The sequence below is a fragment of the Diceros bicornis genome, chromosome 33 (assembly GCF_020826845.1).
Source record: "Diceros bicornis minor isolate mBicDic1 chromosome 33, mDicBic1.mat.cur, whole genome shotgun sequence".
Classification (NCBI taxonomy): Eukaryota; Metazoa; Chordata; class Mammalia; order Perissodactyla; family Rhinocerotidae; genus Diceros; species Diceros bicornis.
This window is the reverse complement of record NC_080772.1, coordinates 10,022,287-10,039,442: the sequence shown is the minus strand read 5'-3', so window position 1 is coordinate 10,039,442 and position 17,156 is coordinate 10,022,287. Positions and strand designations below refer to the sequence as shown.

Below are 17,156 nucleotides of genomic sequence, written 5' to 3'. Positions count from 1 at the left end.
GACTGGCGAAGGAATCTGTTGGTCTCCAGCCAATTTATTTGTGGTCTCTAAACATAGTGATAAAAGAAACAGAAAAATTGAGTGCATAGACCTAGGTAACTTTTGTAGACTGGTGACAGTTTTTGTAGGCGAATAGATTTTTAAATGTAATTTAAGAGTTTCCCTAGAAGAAAGCAGGTGTTCCGAAACAGACTGCATTTAATAGTGCAACAGCTCCATCCAGTTGTCAGAAGAGCCCAGCTTCCCTGAGAGAAATCCGACGGGCGTGCGGAGCGTGAGGGAGCGGGCGGCAGACCGCACACTCACCGACAACAGAATCCTGTCACTGAAAATCCTTCCTGTGTGCATAACAGACAAGCAAAGCAAGTCCTCCTCTTTTAGTCTCCTTTTCAGAATAAAACCTTTGACACTTAAGCAACATTTTTCTTATTCTTTCTCTGCAAAATAAAAACAGAAGGTGAAAAATTAAAAGAATGTTTAGATGACTTTATTTGCCTAATTGTACCACATCCAACAACGTACCCGGCCACCCAGGGTACACAAAGTGAACGCCACGGCGGGAGACGGGAGGGGAATGGAGAGGAGGCGAGATGCGCTCTGACTAGGGGTACCAGAAGGGCTTCGGAGAGATCACATAGGAGCTGACCCTGAAAGGACAGGTGATACTTCCAGGGCAGCACTTGAGGGCGGGCCATCCAAGCTGAGGAAATAGCGTGTGTTCGGGGAATGGTGAGTGTGGCAGGAAGACACTGTACACGGAAGGGATACAGTCAGTTTACCTCTGTCTCCCTCACTGAAATGTAAGGTCCTTCAGGACAGAGCCTGGATCTTCCCAACTTCCTCAAGCCTGCACTCTTGTAAATGTCCCCAGATCTTAGAGGATCTTGTAAACCAAGGGAAGGAATTTGGACGTTTATCCTGAGGCAAAGGGCAGGTCTTGGGAATTTTAAGCAGGGAAATTACTGTATTTGCATTTTAGAAAGATTTCCCTGGCTGTGGTACAGAGAAGGAATCAGAGTTGGGCAAGAATTTATGGGGGAAAACAGTTCAGATAGTTGCTTGATCCAGGATCATTGTTATAACCTCTCAGTGGCAACACAAACTGGGTTTGACCCTCTCCATCTCAAAACCTGTTGTAGCTTTCCTTTATGTATAGAACCAAGTTTAAAGTCCCAAGCCCAGCATTCAAGGCCCTTCACAAAGTGAACTGTTCTTCCTGTCTAGCTGTTTCTCCTGCTACCTCCCTTCACATACTTTGGTTTCAGTCAGTAGGACCAGTCCCCAAATACACCAGGTGTACGTGCCTCTTTGTGTTTATTAAGGCTATTCACCCTCTTAGAAGTTCGCCCTTGTTCCTGCTTGGTGCTCACGTCATTCCCTTGTGCAGCGGAGAGCCCTGTGCAGGCTCTCTTCGAGAGCCAGATGGTGACATATTCACCCATGTTCTCCCACACCGGTTAGCCTAGCACTCTGCACATTATAGGCACTTGGCAAATATTTGTAGAGCAGAATTGAACTGTAATAGCAGTACTTGTCCCTGGATTCATTTAATATTTATTGAGCACCAGAAACCATAAACAAAAAGATTGATGCATTCAATTACATTAAAATGTAAAGCAGTGCACAGAAATAAAAACACAAAGTTAAAAGACAAACTAGGAAAAATATACAGAATACATGTGATGAGGGGTAATTTCCTTAGTATACAAAGTTCCCCAAATCTTTCATACCAATAATCTAAAAAAAATGGGCAAAGGAAATAAATATACCCATTCCATTTTTCACCCATCAATTTTAAGGATGAGTTTTCAAGTACCCAGTGAGACTGAGGGTGTAAAGAAAGAAATACTCACAGGCTTTGTCTATGGGAGTATAAATTGGCATGCTTGTCATGGAAGGGTGATTTGTCAATATCTACAAAATTTTAAATGCAGAAACCTTTAAGCTAGAAACTCCACTCTTAACAAATTTATCATATAGATAAAAACAGAATAAGCAAAGAGTCATACACATAAGGATGCTTGTTGCAACCTTGTTTCTAATAGCAAACCCATCAGTGGGAGACGGTTCAATGATGGTATAAATACACAATGGAAAACCATAGCCATTGAAAGAAATGGAATAAATCTACAGTCACTGATGGAGAATTATTCCAAACTATATCGCTAAGTGAAAAAAGGTACCTCCAGGTCATGTACTATGATCTTCCTTTTGTGCAAAACAAATATACAGATACGCTTGTATATGCATGGAAAACCTTGAAAACTCTTGACATTGGCTGCTTCTGGGCAGATTTATTTACATTGTATACCCTTTTGCATTGTTTGAACCTACGTGTTTCAATGTGTTCAATTTTAAAAGCCACCTCTCCCCAAACACATACACATTTGTTGATCATTTATTACACATTAGAATTTTACCAGGCATCATGGATATAACCATGAATGATATTGCTTATATCCCCCAGGAGCTTTCAAATAAGATACAGTGATTCTCAAAAGATTTGTTTTTACATACTATACATACAGTGTGCTACCCTCCCCCATCATGTGGAGAATCTGTAATGAGATGCTTCCTATGAGAGATGCACATGAACACAGTAAAATGCCTTCTACATACTACAAAAAAACTCTTACAACTCAGTAATAAAGATACACAACCCAATTTAAAAATGTGCAACAGATCTGAATGAACATTTCTCCAAAGAAGATATACAAGAAGCCAATATACACATAAAAATATGCTCAACATCATTAGCCATCAGGGAAATGCAAATCAAAACCACAAGGTGATACCAGCTCACACCCATTAGGATGGCTGTAATCAAAGGCAGATAGTAAGTGTTAACAATGATGTGGCGAAATTGGAACACTCATACATTGTAAAATGGTGCTGCCACTTTAAAAAATAGTTCCTCGAAAGGTTAAACATAGTTACCACACTACCCAGCAATTCAACTCCTAGGTATATATCCAAAAAGAAATGAACGCCCACATAAAAATTTGTACACAAATGTTCAAGAAACAGCATGGCGTGTAATAGCTCAAAGGTGGAAACAACCCAAATACCCAACCACCAACTGATGAATGAATGAATAAAAAGTGGTATATCCATACAATGGAATGATATTCAGCAATAAAAAGGAATGAAGTACTGATACACGCAACATGAACCTTGAGAACATTAGGCTAAATGAAAGAAGCCAGTTGCAAAAGACCACATATTGTATGAGTTCATTTATATAAATGCCCAGAACAGGCAATTCTAGAGACAAAAGTAGACTGGTAGTTGTCTAAGTGTTGGGGAGGTGGGGAGAAAGGGTGGTGTTAGGAGGAAATGGAGAATGTGTGCTAATGGACACAAGGTTTCTTTCTGGGGTGATGAGGGTGTTCTAAAATCAGTTGTGGTGATGGCTGCACAACTTTGTCAATATACTAAAAACCACTGTATTGTACATTTTAAATCGATGATCTATATGGTATATGAATTGTATCTCAACAAAGTTACTATTTAAAAAAAAAGCTAGGCCAGGAGTTACTGGATGAATGCTGATCTTGGTATGTACATTTAAAGAGGTGACAGTAAAATTCCAAGCACACTTACAAGTACTGAAATGCTTCTCACATAAGTATGTATTAATTTCTTGTCAGGTCCTATTTTAATCCACCATTTTTAGAGCGAGCAATACAAGTCAAAGAATTTCTGAAACGATCCATCTTTCATTCAAATAGAATCACAATTAATAATCAAGGTCATATGGCTTAAAAACGTCTGACCTGGGTTTGGGACTCAGACAAATGAGATGGATAGTCTGTTGTCAGCAGCCATTAAAATAATACTCTTGATCCAGGACCAGATGAAGAAAAGAGACACAAGCTATTTGTTTTCATTGATTTTCAAGTACATTAAATTTTATTCATGTCTTTTATAAAACTATTCTGTAAATGAAACAAACTGGATTTAAAAGGGTGGTGGGTATGAGAGCTGCTACACAACCCCCAATCACCATACTGAATATTCTTTTTTATTTCATAAAATGAGGTTAAGCTCTAGTTTCACCCTACTGTTGAGTCCACCTGCTGAACGACCATACCCTTCCTTGCCAGTATCATCCCGTGAATAGAAATAAAAGAACCGCTTCTAAGATTACCATGATTCAAGAACTAATACTATGCCTTCAGGTTATCCAAAATTTATGGATTTTAGTCACAGAATCCTTTAACTAAGTCTTTCCTTAGAGGAAGAAAATAAAGAAAACCAGTTCTTTTGCTGCCATTTATTTAAGACAACCTTCCCACACCCCTGCCCCACCACCTAGTGAATATACTAAGCTAATTAAACAAGGATAAGTGAGGTAAGGAAAGAGATCTCAGTAATGAGCCTGGGATTTGAGGTCCACTACACATCTACCTTCCCAGTCTTCTCTTCCTCCACTCCTCCACCCACCTTAAAGCCTAGGCGGAACAGTCTACAGACTACTCTCCCGAGGTGGCTCGAGCTTTCCTTCCACCATGTTGTTGCCCACATCATTTCCCTTCCTTAGGAACACTGCCTTCCTTTCACCCCCATTAAGTCCTTACTTGCTCACATCTTTTCTTTTGAGACCCAGCAGAACTCCTCATGTAGCCTTTCCCAACGCTCCCTTTCCTTCAGCAAGTAATATAAACTCAGTGACACAGCACAGCCAGCAGTGGCATACCCTCATCACGGCACTGAGAGCAAACACAAAGGACACAGGGCTAACGTAATTTTGTCTCCCCTGTAGAACTGAAGATCTGTCTGGGTAACGCCTGTAAGGTCTTAAAAGATTACAGTAATCGTTTATTTAAAATATTCATCTGCTTCTAAGTTAAATAAACAATTTTAATGCAAACATTCAATAGGGCATCTTTCCCATTGCTCCCAAGATTTCGTCTCTTTCTGCTGCTGTAGGCATAGATGGCTTCACTCCATTCTGTCTTCTCTGGACCATGATAGAATTCTGTGTGTAGGTATAAACAAAGAAGAAACCAAAATCAGCCATGTATTAAATTCTAATCATTTGCCAGCAATTTGCTATTGCTTCCTCAAAAAGGAAATTCTAAAAACCAAGTTTTAAAAAAACAAGAAACCTAATTCCAGGACTCCAGATAATGTTTTCAAACTATTAACAGTTAAATAGACGAGATTATTCCCATGGGAATATGTTAACAGTAATTGGGACGGGGATATATTGTTTAACTACAAGAGCATGAAAGTACAGTCCATCAAGAGGAGCCACTGAGTAACTGCTAAACAAAACCAACAGTTAATTTAGCAGAGGGAAAGGAAATAGCTGGATCCAGTGCTCAGAGAAACAGAAATTACAAAGTAATGTCTCAAGAAACATGGGACCATTTTAACTACCATGGATGGCAGTGGGAGAGGAGAAGGAAGAAATGAAAGCCCACTACAGGTTATGACACAGCAAGTTATCCATTCTGTTCACCTCCAGGAAAACTAAAATTATAACCAAGTTATTGTTTTAGGGCTGCAGATAGTTCTATACCCAGGAAGACCCAACTATGCTAGAACTGCACTCTTATACCTCGGAGTAGGATGAAGCAGCTAACAAGAGCTCTCAAGGATCCTTTAAGGCACACAGAGGATGAAGTGAAAAGTGAAGTTCCCTAGAGCCATCCCAAAGGAAGGATTGTGGGTACTGACTAATTTCAGGCTTCGGATTCAAGCCTAAGTTTTAACACAAAGCTAAACAAGCTAGGCTTACCCAGAATTTCCGGCAGTTTTTGTACTTCAAGAAGTAAGTGGAACAGCTTTCCTTGTCATAGTTATTTTCATTCATACATCTGGTAGAAGCATCAGATTCCTTAAATATGTAAGATAGACATCATTTAAGAGGTGGAATGAGATCTAAAAAAAAAACAAACTTCTGAAGCTATTTCCCCCCAAAGCAGATAATATGCAAGTTCCTTTTTGTTCATTTTAATGAACATATAATGAACAAAAATTGAATTATCTTTCCAACTACCCCAGCATTCATTCTCCTCAGTGCAGACATCTTCCTTTTCATAATCTGGGTCAGTTTTCTGAATATCTGATCCCAGGAATGTGAGCCGAAGCACTGAGATCATTTATCCCAGTAATCATGTAACAAAGAAGCTGAGGCAAGGTGCACTGTGCTCAAAATCATTGCTGCTCAATGAGAGTCAGGACCCGTCCCCAACTCACAGCGCAGCACGCCTGCTCCCCCAAGTTCTCACTGTGACTGCAATGTTTGATGTTAAGCTGGTTTCGAGATCCTCAGTAAGTCACTCATAACCGGTCTACATCAAGGCAACTTAAATTAACACCATTCATCTCCATGTAGTTTTGGCTATCATCCACTCCCTAACGCAAGTAAATACACTATTATGTAAGCCATTTTAATAGATATCACTAATACCACTTAAAAACCAAAGTGAGTAACACAGGGCTATGAGTTCAAAGGACGGTAGCTGCCATTGGGGAGTTAAATTTAACCTGTCTGAACTGGAAGTAGATTGGATAACAAACTTCAAAGGGAAAGGTATGATTCTGAGGGGTCATCTAAAGGAAAGCTTTAACTGGAGGGGTAAGTAATTTGCTTCATAGATCTAACATGGTCTACCTAAAGAGACTTAATAAAGCTGTCAAAAATGGATTTAATACACAGAACAAAGCTAAATTCCTATGACAAATATCTAATGAGCGTGTAAATTTGGAAAATGCATATAGGATCAGGGACAATAATTTTCATAGCACCAGTCAGATGACTGCACTGTTCAAGGGTGACAAAGCCACAAGTATTGATAGTCATACCAAATAAATGCCAATAAGAGCTTATTATTACAACAAAATATTTTGTTTATATTTGTGAAAACCTTTAGGCTTTAAATAGGCTAATTCTATTATGAGACCCTTATCCTCAGCCAAGTTGTCTCAAAGACATGATGAAATTATTGCTATTAAAACACAAATTTCAGTGACAGTTTAAAAATATCATACTTCCCAACTTGCCATGTTTCGACTAAAGATTTTCCTCAGCGATTCGTATGCCTGTCTAGTATTACAGTGACAACTAAATGCTTGCATATTATACAAATAAGGGAAACTTAAAAGAGGTGAATCTTTGTTAGCTAAATTATGAATATCTAAAAATGCTCTAGTGAAATAAGGATACGCTGGCCAGGAATATTTTTTGTAAGAAATAACTTTATTCAAGAACTGCAGAAAACAGATGACCACAAAATCAGAAGCAGCCTGTTTTTCCAACTTAACACTCATGAAAATTAAAAGTAAACCACCTTACCAACAAGCAAGGATTTATGTCAGGATCTCTCAGCTTCCGTGTGACCACGGGCATCCTAACAGTCTTCTTACTGCAGGCAGATGTTGGGGAAAAGAGTTATACAGTGCATGATAGAAAATAAATCAATAAATCTCATTAGCCCCCTAAGTACCTGAAAAATTAATTTTGGCATAATGATTATCTAGTGAGGAACTTCATGTTTCCTCTGTATTTTGAGAATAAAGACTCGGATGTGTTTTTCCTTTGCACTGCCATGGTCCCTCAGCACAAAGACCATATTTAATGCAGCTACTAAAATTTGATTATAATGTCCAGAAAGAAAGATAATTCAGCTATAATTCAGTTTTAGTTTATTCTTATTTCTAAAGGTCAAATACATTTAGTGCTAAAACAAAACCTAAGAAAACAGCATGCAGTCTAAGGATTACTTCCTTATTATCCATTGATTGGCATACAAAATAAGCGTGGAATAACTTAGTACAACCTAACTTGAGCAAAAACATTTGTTAACTAAAGTATCTGAATGCCTACTCTGTGGCCAGCACTGGGGTGGCCAATATACCAAATAACCAAGTTTTGCTTAGTTAACATTTCGAAAAGTTAAAAAAAAAAATTTGAAAGTTTACTTCCAGTGGCAGGTTCTATTTAATTGATACTTCCCTGGGTTGAAGGAAGTGAGGGAATGCTACCGTGGTTCATTAATCTTCCAACTCAAGCCTTATAGATATAGCTCTATAGAAGTCTTTATTGATTAAAGATGATCACAGTTCCCTAAAAGCCAATTAGTGATTCCAAGTCAAGTCATATACTCATACAATAGGTATGTCAACTACATCCCAGGACAACTGCTCTCTCTAACAGAGTTTAACTGAAATCAGTATGCATATTATCTTCAAAGACATGTCATAGAAAGGAACTAAAAGAGAAAATAAAAAAACCAAGAGTCAACTAACTGTTAATTATTTCAAAGTGATTTTTTTGTTTCTGTATTGCTATACAATTGATGAGCCACCCACAAATATTTTTAAATGGTCTGCACTAAGTTTGCGGAGTCGATTTAACTTGTACTCTCAAAGCCTGTTCTAGCTTAATCATCTTCCACCTGAAGAGGGAAGAAGCCAGCAAATAAGGTAGTGTGACCTACAAAATGCCACTGAATAAAAAACAGTATCAGTCAGTATAACTAGACAGAGGTCAGAACTTTTGTATGAAATGGTTTCTACTTTCCTTGCCCAAGATAGGACCATCAAAAAAGTATCAGTCACGTTAAAAGAAATAAAGTACAGGGCCAGCCCGTGGTGTAGTGGTTAAGTGCACACACTCCGCCGCTGGCAGCCGGGGTTCGGATCCCGGGAGCGCACTGATGCACCGCTTGTCAGGCCATGTTGGTGGCGGCGCCGCCCCACATAAAGTGGAGGAAGATCAGCTGGCTCAGGGTGAGTCTTCCTCAGCAGAGAGAGGAGGATTGGCATGGATGTTAGCTCGGGGCTGATCTCCTCACACACACACAAAAAAAGAAATAAAGTACATTCAGGAAAAACAATCAAATCCCACAAGCTCCTGAAAAGTGAAAGTATTCTCAGTCAAGAGTCACCTAGTTCAGTTTCTCTTATGGGAAAGATCAGGATGTTCAGGCTAAAGGAGATCCACCTTTGCAAAGACAGATGGAAAAAAGTTTAGGCATTCTGGAGTCCTTTAACTTTTAGCACCCACTAAGCAATCCTTTTATTTTATGATTTTTATTGAACAATATATGAATATACCTATCTAACAGAAACATCTTAACAAAAAGGAAATTCAAGATGCTATTTAATTCTAATCTAAAAGCTTCTTCCTCTCCTGAACACAATTCTTTTGCAGGCCTGACTTCTTCCTAAGAGAGATGATGGCACTCAGTAAACTCACAGTCTTCTCTTTCACATGTATCCTGTGATGTGAGAACACAGAATCCTGCTTAGCTGTTCACATTCCTTGCATATAATCTCAACAATGATCAGACACAGACAAAACTCAGGTTGCATGCCTTACATGAAAGTATTCTACTCTGCATTTTATTAGCATCATCAGCCACGAATTTTTGAAAAATAACACCTGTAACATCACATATACCCGAATCAGATTTGCAGCATGAGTTTATCCACATTTGATTTCCTTTCCCTTTCGGATTCTAAAAACAAGTCAGTCTAAGTTTGAATTTCCGAATGTCACCTTCTTCACATAAATCCTCACATATTAACTGGAAATGAAGAGGAAATGTCAATTTGCAGTGAGGACCGAGGCTGAAGGGCAAGATCGAGTGTTCCGCTAGAGAGGCCTTATCTACTACTTTCTGAAGGTACTAAACAAATATTACAAAGCTCTACTTGCAGAGGACGGCCAGGAAGCCTTGAAGGAAGGCCCGCAAAAGCACAGCACGTTTGAGAAACAACTCTAAAATCTCATCCAAAGGGCAAACTGCTTAAAAAAGTATTTCTTGATTTCCCATCCCGTTGTTCACGTCCTCACTCTCCAAGTAGCTTTGAAAGGGAAGGGGGAAGGGAACGTTACTGAACACGTCCGTGTCCACTTGCTGGTCAGAGCCGAGGCAGTCTGGGGCTCTCATAAAACGCAGATGCAACTATCGGGAAGCTGAAACACGTCATGCGAGAACCTCAAGCCCTTAACCCACTGCTGGGTGCAGAGAGGCAGGGTCAGGAAGTCAGGGTGGCACACCGGAGGGGTGCGGGGAAGCCCAGTGGAGAAACCGGAGAGATGCGAGTCCGAGGCCTGGCCGCCCGCCGCGATGCTGCCTGTCCGTCTAACGGTGGACGGCGGGCACAGGTGAACACACCTTGCTTCGACCTTCTGCGGTGCCAAGAGGATCGGGGGCGAAGAAAATGCAGGAAACTGGGTACGCGCAGGCAATTAGGCTTCAAAGGCTGGGAAGGAGAGTGAAGGAAGACGTAGGGGTGCCCTGGCAGAGGTCATCTTCCACGCCCCCGGCCCGAATAAACCCGTGTCGCGGGGAGGAGGAGCGACGGGAAGGGGCCCGCACGGAGACAAGGCCTGGTGGAAGCGACTCCACGCCGAAGAGGTGGATTCGGGCCCCGCGGCGGCCCGGCTGAGCCCCTCTCTTCCCGCAACCCCGCAGAAGCCGCTGAGGGAGGGGCGAGGGACCACTCACCTCCAGCGACCGCTTCTCCCGTGCCCAGGCCGTCTCCAGCTCCAAACACGTCAATGGCTCACGCAGCTGGACCTTAAGTAGCGCGCATCCCAACGTGCTGCCCCCGCTCCCCGGCGGCGGCCGGCCCAATCGGCGCGCACCGCCGCCAGACTGACAGCCGAGCTAGGCCTTGCGCGGCGGCGGCGGGCGGGTCTCGCCCCGCCCCCAGCTGGCGGGAGGAGGGCCGAGGCGAGAGGAGTGGGCGGAGCGGCGCGCGCGGCCACGCCCCCTCCCCCCGCCCCGCCGCGCCCCCCGCGCCGCGGCCCGCCTCTTAACACTTTGGCTTGACGGGCGGCGCTGCGGGCCAATCGACGGGCCCGTCCCTGGCGGCGGCCGCGCCTAGTGGCCGGCCCCGGGGCGGAGCGCGCGCGGGGGGCGGGCGCAGCGGCGGGCGGGGACCGGGGGCGGGCCGGCGGCAGGCGGGGGCGGCGGCCGAGGAGGCCGGGGGAGGCGGCGGTGGGCGCGACGTCGGCGGCGGCGGCGGCGGCGGCGGCGGCAGCTGCAAGTTGGGCTGCAGGGGCAGCGCATACACTACAATGGCTGCTGGAAAGAGGCGTAAGGAAACAATTTCCAGGCCCGCCGCGTCCAGCCCGAAATATGAGAAAAAAATTATTAGAAATTCCGCGGGCGGTGTAAAGGCGGCGGACGGGCCGGAGGGAGGATGTTAAAGCCCCGCGGTGAGTTCTCCCGGGGTCCGGGGCGGCGGAGAGGCGTTTAGCGGGAGAAATATCAGGGTTATTTAAATTATGGGACTAGCCGAGGGGGCAGAGGAGCAGCGGCGGCGGCAGGAGGAGGAAAAGTTTGTGCTACTCTCAGCCCCTGCTCAGGACCCCAGAGAGAAAAATAATAATAAAAAATAAAATAAAATAATTAAGCGGGGGTGTGAGGACTCCCGAAGTCGCTTCTGACAGGGCAGGGGGCGATGCGGCTGGAGACCCGAAGGTGAGGTCGGTGGGAAAAAAAAAAAACCCTTTATTCAGGGTCTGGAAAGTTTGAAAAGTTTTCCTCCTCCTCCTCCTCCTCCTCTCTGGTGCTGTGAATATTGTGACAGCGGCAGCGGCAGCAGCGAGAGCGGAAGACATTAGAGACCCGAAAAATAAGGGAAAAATTAATATAAATTCAGTTTTGAGAGTAAACTCTCCGCATTTTCCACCAAAACATCCCGGGGGAAGGTCGCTTCCCAAAGGGCCTGGCGGAAACCCGCAGTCGGCAATATTTGGGGGGCACTTTGAGTGACTTGGGGTAACTTTGCCCCTTTTTCAAAAGAGGTTTTTCTTTTTTGGAGAAATGAATTTGTTTTTGCCCTTTCCTCAGGTGGGCGAGTCGGGGTCGGGGTGCGGGGTCTGCGGGGAGGTGTGAGCCCTGGATGTGTGGCTGCGAGGGGGGGTAGGGGGAGGGGGTGCTAAATGAAAGCAGGAGATCTGCACAGAGCAGGGACAGCTTGTTGTCAGTATCATAAACAACCAAAATGGAGGGAGAACTCAGGCATATAACCAAATAAAAATTTTTAAAAAATCGCAAAAAATCCCTAAAAATCCGGGATGCTCCCCCTTTTCTCGCTAAAGGTAAAAGTATGAACCGCCTTTCCCCTGAAGTCCATTTTGACTTTGCAGGGACCAAGGAGTTAATATTTATTTATTTTTTAAAACTTTCGAAGGGCAAAAGCCTTTTATAACTCAACCGACAATGAGAAAACGTGAAAATCCGATGCAAGAGGAGGAGGGGGAGGGAGGGGGGAGGTGGTAGTGCAGAAACTGCTAAACTTATTGGTAATGTGGACTGATCTGAGATAAGATAAACACTATATTTGCTATTTTATAACTCTCTTTTAATGATCTTTGCGGTTTTTCTTTTTTTTTTTTTGGTGGAAAAAAAGTGATGCCATTTTCTTAATAGAGTTAATATGTGTGATTGGAAGAATAAACCTTTCCGGCTTTAGATTGCATTTTCGTCGCATTTATGCTTCAGGTTTTGTTAGTGGCTCCCTCCTTTCTTTAAAGTAGGCTCTACAGAGGAGGGGTAGAGAGGTGATGTTGCACAGAGAGGCTGGAGTGCAAGACTGGCGCACCTTTTGGGGAGGGGTGGGGAGTTGCTTGGTTTCTCCCTTCCTGACCCGTTTGCTTCACCTGTTCATCCTCAGTAAAGAATGTTAGGCTGACGTTTTCTGGTTTTACGTATATAAAAGGATGGTGCCTCTTGCATCACATTGAAGTTAATGGGAAAGTGCTGCTGATGTTGGTTCCACGTGGGATATGGGACAGAGCAGGGCATTTTAAAGGGACAGCTTCTCTTTTCTTAAGATTTTCATCACCTACACAGAATCACTGTCTGAGGACCAAAAGCAGAGGTGCTGGGAGGGTGTGGTGATGGAAGAGCCTTCTCTTTCCATTACTCAAGTGCACCCACCTTTAGGAGTGATGGAGGGAGAGGAGGAATAAACAAGCTCAACAGAAGATGGATATTGTGTAGATTAGTTTGTATCCAAGCTGTTCTTTTGTGTAACAAGCTCTCCCAGGAACTTTTCATGTTACATTGCTTTGCTTTGGAAGCTGATTTTGGAAGGAATTGTGGAAAAATGGAAATAGTTTAAGGTGTGTGGTGTAATGGTATAGCATTATTGAACAGTTATGAATTCTGTGCAGTGAGATCAAAGAGCTGTGTATGCCCATAATGTGATTTTACAGCCATTTTGTAAAAGCTGTAAAATACCTAATATTCAATTTGGCTTAAGGTACATTGAGGACTTCTGGTTGAAAACTGCAGACAGAGTGGTGCAGATTCTTTTACACTGTAAGCAGTAGGCATTTCTTTAAGGGGAAAAAAGCACATACACCAACACCATGGAAAAGTTTACGTATACCCATTTTTAAAGCCCATCCTATACATCTGCTGTAACTCTGTGCCTTTGAAATTAAAAGATTTTAAAATCCTGAGACCTATCAGTTTGCATCTTTTAAGTTGAATTTGTGTTATTTAATAGGAAATGTTTACTGATCATAAACTACTGTCAACTCTAATGGTTTAGATTTTCACAATATTTTCAAAGTTTAAAATATGTAAGTTGTTAGCTGTTCTCTATTTGAGATTAAGGTTAATTCTGAATAGGATTTACTTGTGTTCCATTTTCCACAGGTATATGGAGTTTCTGAAATAAATGCCTATTTTCCTTTGTTTTTTTGATTTATAGAAATGGATTAAAATTAGAGCTGGATTTTTAGACTTCTTATACAGAATATTTTCCTTGCCATACTGTACAAACATATTATTATTTTGAAATCTATTGTACGTTAACATGTGTGCACAGCTGAGCTCTTATCTGCACCTTCCTGTAAATACCTCCATAACAGCATTGTGGCGGTGTAGTGTTTGAGTACATCATCTCGTGGTTTCTGATTTTGGAAGCAATTACATCTTTCTAAGAACTCATTAAAAAAATTAATCCCATGAACCACTGTTAAATCAAAATTGATTGGAAAGTGATTAAACTATCAGTGGAGAAGAGAAACTTCCCCCCTCCCCAAAATAATCTTCTGTCCAGGTTTCAGAATGCCATTAATATTGATAAACCTTTAAAATTTATCTTACATTTTCATTCTATTTTGGCTCAAGACAGTTACATTGACTGTAAGTAGTCAGAATTAGGCTATGTGTTTAAAATAAATGAGACTTTTTAATCTTGAATAGCTGCCACTTTGACAAGCCAGAGATACTAATATCAATAAATTCAATTTCTGTAAAAGTGAAGGAAAAGTATTTCTTCCAGTTATATTAGACCCTTGAGTTGTTCAGGTTATTTGGACACTTCAAGTTATGATGAGGTTATTGTCAACATAAATAAAAGTGCTGGTATTGTGATTTTTTTTCTCTCTCACAAAGAGTGGTATAAAGCTTTCTTCATGTTTGGGTTTTAGACAACTAGGTACTTGTCTGAATTAGAAAATGCACTTTGAGTATACAAGTATAAAACCTATAATTCCTTAGAGAGTCTTATTTAGATAGGGCACAGCGCAATACCTGATTTGGATTGGTTGTATTGAGCTTTTTTTAATGCCTTAGAAATACTACCTGTTGAACCTCCTTTTTCTGAAGCTACTATTAAATTATACCAATTTACAGAAATAATCTAACGATATTGTGTACTCAAAATGTTTATTTCAGTTAAAATTAGAGAAACCTCATAGATTGAGATTTCTTACTTGAAATTTATATGCCTAATTTTGTTATTTGAAATTCTATAAGGAATTTAGCTGCTGTGGAAGATGATTTATAAATGTGAGCTAATACTGATAAAATTCTATATCTGTATATTTATTATAACCAAAATATTTTAATAAACACACATCTTACAGCTAAATAAATTAGTGAATTTGCTTTTATCAATATAGTTTAAAAATTTTAAAGGTACTCTTTGTTTTAATATCATACAAAGGTGAGATTTTTTTCCCATCATTTTTAACTTAATTCTGGTTGTTACTATATACATTTTGGTTAACTATTCTGGAAATTTTCCTTTCTAAGGTTTAAATTGTTATTTGCTAAATTAAATGTAATGCTCCTGTGTTTGAGATTTGAAAAGCCAGATAACTGAAACATATATCTATAGCTATCTTTGAAATTTTGTTTTAGTAATCATTTGCCTCTTGAGCTGTGTAATCAAAATATTGGTTCCTTGTAGGAATGTTTCAATATTTTTTATTTAGAATCCTGTTCTTTGGAAAATTAAGATATATGAAAAAATTACCTGTTACACATACATACACACGCGTGCACAGACACACACACAGACACACACACACACACAAAGGAAAAAAGAAATTTTACTGAATAACTTTACTTACACTGCCTGGAATACTTGTTGTTCTTGATGTGTTTCCAAGTGTATAGGAAATAAATATAAATTTTTTCTCTTTACGTTGATAACATCTTAGATTCTTTAGTTAAGTTATTTCAGTAAGGGAAGAGTTTCAGGAGAAGGAAAGAACAACTTAATCTGTTCAGCAGAATCCAAGATAGTGAATATGTTAAAGGTAAAAGGGCTATAAATTGTCCCTTGAGCCATTTTTTAAATGTTTTAAGAACCTGATAAACACCTTTTCTGAAACATCAAATACTTTGAAAATGTATCAGTCACTGCAGAAAAACAAAAGTGGACCTTTAATTTCTTTAATTTTAACAGGAATTAATATGGGCAGCATATTTAACCAATTAGTAAGTGTTTAGGTAGCCTTGGAAAAGTATTTACAAATAAGTTAAATGTGAGGCCAGGGTACATCAGATTGATGAACTGTAAAGTTAACTATGATTTTAGAATTCATGCATGGGAATTCTTTTCCATTTTATGATAAGACCACTTTGAAGATAACTAATTTTTACTTTTTGTGTTTATTTCAGTGCCTAATTGTTTTTGAAAGCCTGAACCTGACATCTGCTCTGTTACTACTTTTCATTTATAACAGGACAACTTTGATATCTCATTAGCAAATTTAACTTTTAAATTTAATTTGAGAAATTAAATGAGACTTTTTAGGTCATTATATTTTATAAAAGTATTGGTGTATATTAACATTTGAGGTTATGAGAAATATACATGTCTGAAAGCCTAGGAGAAATTATTATAAAGGCATAATTTGATTTTTACTTTTAAATCACTTGGCCTGCTGCCCAGTGGTTTGCATTCTACTCAGTGTGTACACCTGTCCCTGCCTCCTCTGTCCAGGGTGGTATTGACAAGGATAGGGTGGTATGAAACTACCAAGGATGCTTTGGTGTTTTTGTTTTCTGATTTTGTGTATGTCTTGGTGTTTGTTTTTGTTAAGGTATTAAGGTTTTTGCTCTTTTCTTTTTTTAATGCTTATCAGAAAACAAAAACCTATTTTTATAAAACAGGAATGATATCTCATTTTTTAAAAGTGAAGTAGTGTGATACTGCATTAAAATTGTTAGTATTTAAAAGTCCCTGGATGTCTTGTAAACAGAGTTACTGGAGGATCATGGTATTAAAACTAACCACAGTGTGTGTTGGGAATTTGAGATGACTACCTAAGAAATGTGTGTGCATGTGGAGAATGAGTGAACTTAGGCAGTTATGTCCTAGGTTAATAGGATAAGCAATTTGCTTGAAATGTTTCCTTGCATTTTCTTTTAAGTGAAAACTTTTCCTAATCTAAAAACATAGAAAACCCAGAAATGTGAGGGTGTTAAGAGGCAAAAACGTTCTTTTTGGATGCCTTTTAAAAATCAGAGTTTTAAATAATGAAAAGGTATAAAAATAACATAAGTATGGACTAAGATGTCCAAAATTGATGGGAAAGAATTAGGTAGATGAGAATTTTAGAATAAATTAATAATCATGGTAAATTTAAAGTTTGATTATGTGAATAAAGAATAACTAACTACAAAGCAAAAATAATAAATTTACCCCCCAAAATAAGAGTGATAATTGGGGGAATCTGTAAGAGAGTATTTTTAATACAAATTGCTGTTTTTATAATAACTTTTTAAAAATAGATTCCCTCAAAGCCTTTCCTCCAAACTTCTTAGATTTAAATTAAACTAAATTAAATTCTAAGAATAATTTGTAGTGGTTATTTGGAATTCTTTATTTTCAGATAAGGAAAAATGATTTTCTGCTACTTTTTAAAAGATTTT

At 40.1% G+C, this 17,156-nt stretch overlaps 2 protein-coding genes across 6 annotated transcripts in view; one reads left to right on the top strand and one right to left on the bottom strand.

Moving 5' to 3' along the window:
* Positions 1–4,793: 4,793 nt before the first annotated feature.
* CHCHD7 (coiled-coil-helix-coiled-coil-helix domain containing 7) lies at positions 4,794–10,554 on the bottom strand. Of its 3 annotated transcripts, XM_058528730.1 has the most exons (5): positions 10,137–10,424; positions 9,416–9,542; positions 7,307–7,376; positions 5,747–5,845; positions 4,794–4,981 (listed from the first exon to the last, which is right to left on the bottom strand). In XM_058528730.1, the coding sequence occupies exons 3-5, from the start codon at positions 7,358–7,360 to the stop codon at positions 4,877–4,879; spliced, it is 258 nt and encodes an 85-aa protein (XP_058384713.1). In that variant the 5' UTR covers positions 7,361–7,376; positions 9,416–9,542; positions 10,137–10,424; the 3' UTR covers positions 4,794–4,876. The 3 variants fall into 3 exon arrangements, with proteins under 3 accessions (XP_058384713.1, XP_058384714.1, XP_058384715.1); XM_058528731.1 differs by lacking the exons at positions 9,416–9,542; positions 10,137–10,424 and adding an exon at positions 10,470–10,554; XM_058528732.1 differs by lacking the exon at positions 9,416–9,542 and having other exon boundaries at positions 10,137–10,425.
* Positions 10,555–11,030: 476 nt separating this feature from the next.
* The window catches only part of PLAG1 (PLAG1 zinc finger), a 52,856-nt gene continuing 46,730 nt past the window's right edge, over positions 11,031–17,156 (top strand). For all 3 annotated transcript variants that reach the window (XM_058528728.1, XM_058528726.1, XM_058528727.1), the window contains exon 1: positions 11,031–11,185. The gene's annotated coding sequence lies outside the window, so the exon portion shown is untranslated. The remainder of the gene's footprint in view (positions 11,186–17,156) is intronic.

What these genes read in the sequence shown, in the direction of transcription:
- CHCHD7 (XM_058528731.1), bottom strand. Translation starts at nt 7,360, where the DNA reads ATGCCCGTGGTCACACGGAAGCTGAGAGATCCTGACATAAATCCTTGC. An exon ending in ACATAAATCCTTGCTTGTTG is followed by an intron (nt 5,846 to 7,306) that starts GTAAGGTGGTTT and finishes TACATATTTAAG; the next exon opens with GAATCTGATGCTTCTACCAG. An exon ending in AAAACTGCCGGAAATTCTGG is followed by an intron (nt 4,982 to 5,746) that starts GTAAGCCTAGCT and finishes ACCTACACACAG; the next exon opens with AATTCTATCATGGTCCAGAG.